Genomic DNA, 7,248 nt, shown 5'->3' with positions numbered 1-7,248 from the left:
CCCACACTTGTATTTTCTGACTTATTAAAACAGACACGTTTTTCTAAAGTCTTAGCACAATGTGAAAGTAAAGGTTCGGTTTTGTGTTTCTAATGTCTGTTTATCTTTGTATGTTTGTGTGGTGACACCACTGAAGAGTAACTACCACAAAGGTGGTTTTGTGTGCTTGGGCAGGTGTTTATATATCTGTCCATCTCTTTGGGAACAGGTTTCTAATGTGTTAACACTCCAATTGTGCATTGCGTAGTGTAGCAACCTTTGCAGGTGTAAAGTCTGAAGACTGATGCTGTACAGCTCTTGAGCACCACTGCCACTGTGTGACCCCAGTGCAGGATGGTCACCAGTCCCGACTCCCTCGTTTATTTGAGTTTAACTGTACATGCATTAAATCTGATCGTATGCTTTTTCTGTGTCTTGTAACTCATTAACACTAAACATGTGAACAATTTATTAGCTGTTAAACTCATTTGTGATTTTATTGCTTCACACTCCACAATACATACTTTGATATGATGTTATTGCATCAATGTCGTCTCTGTTTACTGTAATAGGCAAAAAAAAAAAAAAATGGCACATTTAATCAATGTTTGCTCTCCGGAATAAATAAATAACTTATTCAAGTCAAGCAATATGAACTTTTTTTATTTACCTGACTGCATTTTATCCCATTTATAAGCTACTGTTTCTTATACTTTTTCCAGATTCCAGATTATCTGTTTTTACCTTACTTTACAGTAAAAAAAAGTTAATTATGTTCACAAATGGAAAATCTTCTTAGCAATCACAATGTCTGAAAATTTCATTCACATAAGAACAAAGGACACCTTTGTTACTACAATGAAATTGCGAGTAGATATAGTCACACACAATGATAGCAAAATCTTTGATTACACATATTTTCTACCAGACGTCACCTTCACTTCCCTAATTATCTATCAATGAAGAGAGAAGTAATTGATAAATACCTGAAGAAACTCTTTGTCCAAACAAACTCCAGCTGTCCCTTGCACATACAGAAATTTTGCGCCCGGTACTCCACATGACAGAGAAACGTAACTGTTAAATACAAAAAAGGGGAGAAACCACATATAACCTTTCATCAGCACAACTGCAGCCTTGCTTTCCACCCAGTGATTTGGCTAATACTATGAAAGCTGCAGGTTTATATTTATAGGCTCCAAATGTTCCCAACATATGTACATAGGTAAATTCTGTGTGAACAGCTCTGGTTCTCAGTGCAGCTGCACACTTTAAGTCATGAAATGTGGTAACTCAACACATATGCATCTGTGCAATGCATCAACTGCTGAGGAAAACCTTCAGAGTCACTTCAAGTCATCCACATTGAAGCCTTCATGTCCGAGTGTAAATGTAGCAGAAGAGTGAGGGAATGCTTATCCCTCCACACTGTGCATGGTTGGATAGTATTAACACTAACTCCTGTCATAAAAGAAGGTAAAGGTGTATAACTTTAAAAAAGAATTCTATATGTACTTGCACTCTCACAACAAGATGACTGTGACTTAATAAGATTGAACTTGGAAGGAAGATTTAATCAAACAAATCAGTGGCGAGATTTATTTTCCGTAGCAGGTTTTTTTTTTTTTTTTAATGTACAGAAGAAAAAGATTCTGTCTATTACTCTGAAATTTGCCAAAAACAGATTACATTTTATAGTACATAAACTTTTGCACTGTAGGACTAGCTCTCTTTTGTTGGATGGTGCCTGTGGAAGAGCCGCACTGCAGTCCTGCACATCCAAACATTTCCTGTCTTCTACATGTCATTTGTATTCATGCACATATTAAGCATATCATTTTTTATGCCCAACCTCCAACCAACACACACACTTAAAAAAAATTCATAAAAAGATCCATCAGCTGCAGAATTAAAGCAGTGCATATGCAAATTATCTAATTATATTACATGTAAATTCCCAAAGCTCTGGGGGAACAATGCATTTCAGTGTCTTATTTCAGTTTAACAATATTTGTATTTTTTTTAAAACATATTGTGTTCCCAGACAGTATAACAAATGCATGTAACTTGCTTTAGATTTGTGTGAATTTAATTAGTTGGTCTTTTACTGCAGGTTATAAAACATAAAAATAAAAATGAAATCAACAGCAGTTAAACAGTGGGATGGGCCCCTGATTAAATGATTATGATTTGTGTGGATAAAACAAAAAAGGGGGGGGGTGCTGATGCTGCCTTGTTGACACTTAGTCACGTTTTCACTGTTAGCAACTGAAAAATAATAATAATAAAATAAAACATGGGTTGGGTGAATGATTTCTTTTTCAAACTGCAACACAATGCAGGGAATACACATACATTATAGCCCACAGTCAGCTGATTAACTCCATTATATTCTTGATGATAGAGAGGACACTAAATTAGGAATAAAGCTCTTTCAATTTCCAGCTGCTTGCAGCTGTTTTATAATACTCTTGTGGTAGCCTCATTACAGTATTGATCTATTAAACCATTGTCATAGACACTAGTATTGGCTGACCAGACACAAGTCAGGACTTAAACTACAACCAAACACATCCATTCAACGTCTCATTTCAATGCAATTAAAATTAAAACCTGCAGGAGGCGCCAGAGGACGCACATAGGATTATCTGAGGGCGCCTTTATAGTGTTTTCACGTCGACAAACTAGTCCAAGCACGGGTGTTATGTGCTCACATACCGAGTTAATATGTTAAATACTTTTCTGTAATTGTCTTGTGAATACATCCTAACTACCTTTCAACAGAAACGATTGAAACGGACTAAAAACTGGATATAATACTTCAATTAGATAAGACATCCTAAAATGCCAGAAATGGCTGTGTAAGATATGAAATCTGAGTAATTCAGATGAATTTAATGCATAAGCCAATCAAAACGAAAGAGGGAAACGTAACGAGAAATTAGCTGTAACGAAACTGTTGTTATTACAACAGCGACGTTTCGATCGTCAAATCATAAAAGCTTATATAGACCCAATTTGGCTAAATTAATTTTAAAAGTGGCCTTGTGTTAACAAGCAGGCTTTATACTATGTGTACTGATGACTATTTGTGTGTGCTGCAGTAAAAAATAAATAAATAAAAAGTCCAGGTGCGATCATCGCAAAGAAATGTGTCGTTCACGATTAAAGAGCTGGTGCAAGTCCCCCCAAAACCGGAGAAAAACACAAAATAAAATAATAATAATAATAATAATAATAATAATAAAATAAATCGTCAACGTAACACTATATCTGAAGAATAACACTCTTAGTCTAACGTCACCGCTTTCCACCTTAATCTGATTGCATTTCGCATTCTGATTAAGTCGCAAAAATGGCAAAAAAATATAAAAGAAAAAAGGGGAATAAAAGGAATAAATAAAAGAACAATGATTAGGGAGGGGGAGGGCGGAAAGAGAGGAGGCAAACAATGGAGAATCAAAGCATAATAATATTCCTAAATGAAGAGGGAAATGTTGCTCCGCTCATTTTATTAATCAGACTGTCAATTTCACCCAAGAGGCCAAACCCAAGAGCGATCTACAACAGACTCAGAGATCAACCCAGGGACAAGCACCTCGCTCCTCACTTCTCTCTTCCTCTCCACTTGGATATTATTCGTCTGACCGAAGGCCGCCTCCATCATCAAGTGACAGCCCTCTCCTATTTATTTGCTTATAAACCTGTTACAATAAATGATCATTGGAGCAACGTCAGCCCAGCATTTTAACAACGAACAGCAGCCACTTTTGATGAATGACATTTTGCTGCTGTGGGGAGGATGCACGGCTCATTTTGAGCAGTCGCTCGTCGATTGCGTTTAGATTCTTTCATTTTTGCGTCTTGCTTATAAAAAGGTTTAGAGACAGTTATTTAGACACAGTTGCAGGAGTTGCATGCGGATTTAGCTCCGACACAACTCATTGGTGCTCCAGCCCCCTGGACAAGTGTTGTGTGTGTCTGTGTGCGTGTGTGTGTGTGTGCTTTTTTTTTTCTTCTTCTTCGTCGTCGTCGTCTTCCACGGCTTAATGATGGAGAGGATAAGAAAAGAGATGATATTGATGGAGAGAGGTCTCCACAGTCCTGTCGCCGGGAAGAGGCTCGCAGACACGCCTGGAAATTCAGTGCTGGAGGCCCTGGAAAACTCCCAGCACGGCGGACGACTAAGCCCGAGAATAACTTCCGCTTCCCTCCATGGAAATCTTGGGGACATCCCGACGAAAAGCAAATTTGAAATTGACAGTCTTTTCGGTACACACCACGGCAGTGAAAATTCTTCCTCGGCGGAAATTTCCTCGTCAGAAAGCAGGAAGAAAATGAGTCTTTATTCCGAAGTTTCGCAAGAATCAGATATTAACAGTGATGTGGAAGTGGGATGCCCTGCGCATCGCTCCCCGAGCCAGCACAAGGAAAACAATAAAGGTAAGATTTTATTTTCATCAGTTTTTCTCTCGGCAATTGTTTTTATCTGGACATGAACATTACTATTATTGTTGTTATTGTCGACTATTTATTTTATCCAAGGACAAAAAATTCCAAACCAAAACCCTAAATTCTAATGTATTATTGTTATTATTATTATTATTATTATTATTATTATTATTATTATTATTATTATTATTATTATTATTAAATGTACTATTTTGTTACACAAACGTCTTGTTTTTCTACTACACTGTCAAATCCGGTAGGCCCACTCACAAGTAAAGCTGAATTACTATTTTTAGAATTAGTATTAATCTTATTATTATTACTGCGAAATGTTTATTTTTATTGTTTTTTAATTTTCAGGTTTTTCAGACAGTAGCTCTGGATCTTCCAACACAAGCTCAAACTCCCTCCAGAACATGAACGGTAATTCAACGGGGGGATCAAACAATTCAAATACCGATCAAGTCAGAAGGTATCGGACTGCTTTCACCAGAGAACAAATCGCAAGACTGGAAAAAGAGTTTTACAGGGAAAATTATGTTTCGAGACCGAGAAGATGTGAGTTAGCGGCGACGCTAAATTTGCCCGAAACTACAATTAAGGTAGGTTGCAAAATTAAGCTTGAATAAATATTCCTGTGTGTGTGCGCGCGTGCTGTGTGTGACTTAAATGTGTTTTTTTGTGCATGGAAAGCAATGATGTGACTATTTAAAAGCAAACACATTAATAGCAATAGTGAAAATACTCTGCAGTTAAAAACAGAGGCCGTGTTATCTTTATTCGTGCGCATAAAATGGTGCAGACATTTTTTTAATTTATTTTATCTTGCCCACACTCACACAAAATGCGATTTTCCTAAACAGCTAAAGATGTGGATAGTGACAAATTTTACGTTATGGATACAAGTAATTTGTACATTAATCCATTAAAACAAAAATAACTGCAAAACAATATACCCCCCTTTACTTTAACGGACTGATAATACTGCAATAAGGCAATGATTACTTCAAAGCAGCACGAGAACATTTGCAGGAACCATTTGAAATCAGCGCAGGTAACGTGTCTGTCCAGCTCAGCTCTTCAGAGGTCTGAGCTTGAAAACAACATGGCAGCTTCAATATGGGGCTTGTTTTGACTCTGTGTGCAGGTGTGGTTCCAGAACAGGCGGATGAAGGATAAAAGGCAGCGTTTGGCGATGTCCTGGCCCCATCCAGCAGACCCTAGCTTCTACACTTACATGATGACGCACGCGGCAGCTACAGGAAGTCTACCTTACCCTTTCCACTCGCACATGCCTCTACATTACTACCCGCACGTCGGTGTCACGGCAGCAGCAGCGGCCGCCGCCGCCACCGGTGCCGCCTCGTCACCTTTCGCCACTTCCATCCGCCCCCTCGATACCTTCCGAGCGCTCTCCCACCCATACTCACGGCCAGAGCTCCTGTGCAGCTTCAGGCACCCGGGACTCTACCAGTCGCCTGCAGGCCTGAATAGCTCGGCCGCTGCATCCGCGGCGGCGGCGGCCGCTGCAGCGGCGGCTGCGGTCAGCGCTCCGTCAGCCACCGGGCCCTGTTCGTGCCTGAGCTGCCACAGCAGCCAGGCGGCAAGCGCATTGGGCTCCAGGAGCGCCAGCGCTGACTTTACCTGCACAGCTTCCGGGCAAAGATCCGAGAGTGGATTTTTGCCGTATTCTGCTGCGGTTCTAAGCAAGACTTCAGTCCCGTCACCAGACCAGCGAGAAGAAACTTCACTTAACAGATAACTGATCACGCAGCCAACGCGACCGTTTCCTATTTTGCTCCAGTCCTACTTTTAGGGGTGGGGTGGGGGATTAGGCCTACTACTTTAAATGGGGAGTCCCACCTGAGCGACGCATTAGGCGGTATCATAAACACACCGAAACTCGAAGATTAAAAGTCTAAAAGTGATTCAACTGGAAGAGACTGTTTTTATTAAAACAAACACTGATACCCAACACTGAAAATTTTGCAGCTAGTAACTTTTTTAAAGGCTCATGGTCGTGTGTTGAACCATTTTTACGGGAGCTACTGGATTAATTTACACATTTGAGGGGAGAAAAAAAACATTTTAGCTTTTTTATTTAATAATGTCCCACTGCCTCAATAAATGTACCATTTCAAATAATTTATTTATATTTTTTTTCCCCAAATGAAAACATAAACTTCAACTTAAATGTCCAATACTCTGTGTGACAAACCCAGCCTTGGCTATCTCGGCTCCTTTAGTTTTCAGATAAAAATGTGAACTAATTATGCTTATCTAAATTTAGATATAGCAGACGGTCTACTTTTCTGCTCAGCAGCATATCTTTCTTCACTATAGGTCTAATAGACTGAGATTTTGGCAGCAATAGCTTCTCCAACACCCAGCCTCGGCTCTATGGGGACACCTCTAATCAGCTAGAAGGTGCATATAATTTTGCACCGCGTCTTTCGCGTCAAGTTTTATGTTAATAATGAGAGGATCATGACAAAAATTGCCAATCATGTACCTAGATGGAGCTCCTTTGAATACATGACTGTAAGAAAGTTCCTCGTTTTGAGACCCGCTGTCAAGTGCTAACAACCCGCGGAGGGAAGTCATTAGACATACAAAAGACCTGGAACAAAGCGACAGTCCTGGCACACAGAACGCACTGTATGAGGATGCTGTATCTGACACATGGACGGTTATAAAATATTACACACCAAGTAGCTTTCCAAGACCCTTTGATTTTTTTTTCTGATAATGGCAGATACCTCGATATATCAGTCTCTTTTATTTGCATTGCTGCACCTCATTATATCAATCCAGTAT

At 39.5% G+C, this 7,248-nt stretch overlaps 1 protein-coding gene across 1 annotated transcript; it reads left to right on the top strand.

The window, feature by feature from the left end:
* The first annotated feature begins 4,028 nt into the window (after positions 1–4,028).
* Positions 4,029–6,193, top strand: evx2 (even-skipped homeobox 2). Its single transcript, XM_031743077.1, has 3 exons — positions 4,029–4,422; positions 4,792–5,033; positions 5,579–6,193. Exons 1-3 carry the CDS (start codon positions 4,029–4,031, stop codon positions 6,191–6,193), a joined length of 1,251 nt encoding a protein of 416 aa, XP_031598937.1.
* The last annotated feature ends 1,055 nt before the right edge of the window (positions 6,194–7,248 follow it).

This window comes from Oreochromis aureus, linkage group 16 (genome assembly GCF_013358895.1).
Source record: "Oreochromis aureus strain Israel breed Guangdong linkage group 16, ZZ_aureus, whole genome shotgun sequence".
Lineage (NCBI taxonomy): Eukaryota > Metazoa > Chordata > Actinopteri > Cichliformes > Cichlidae > Oreochromis > Oreochromis aureus.
The sequence above is the reverse complement of the archived record's forward strand: the minus strand, read 5'-3'. Positions and strand labels throughout refer to the sequence as shown.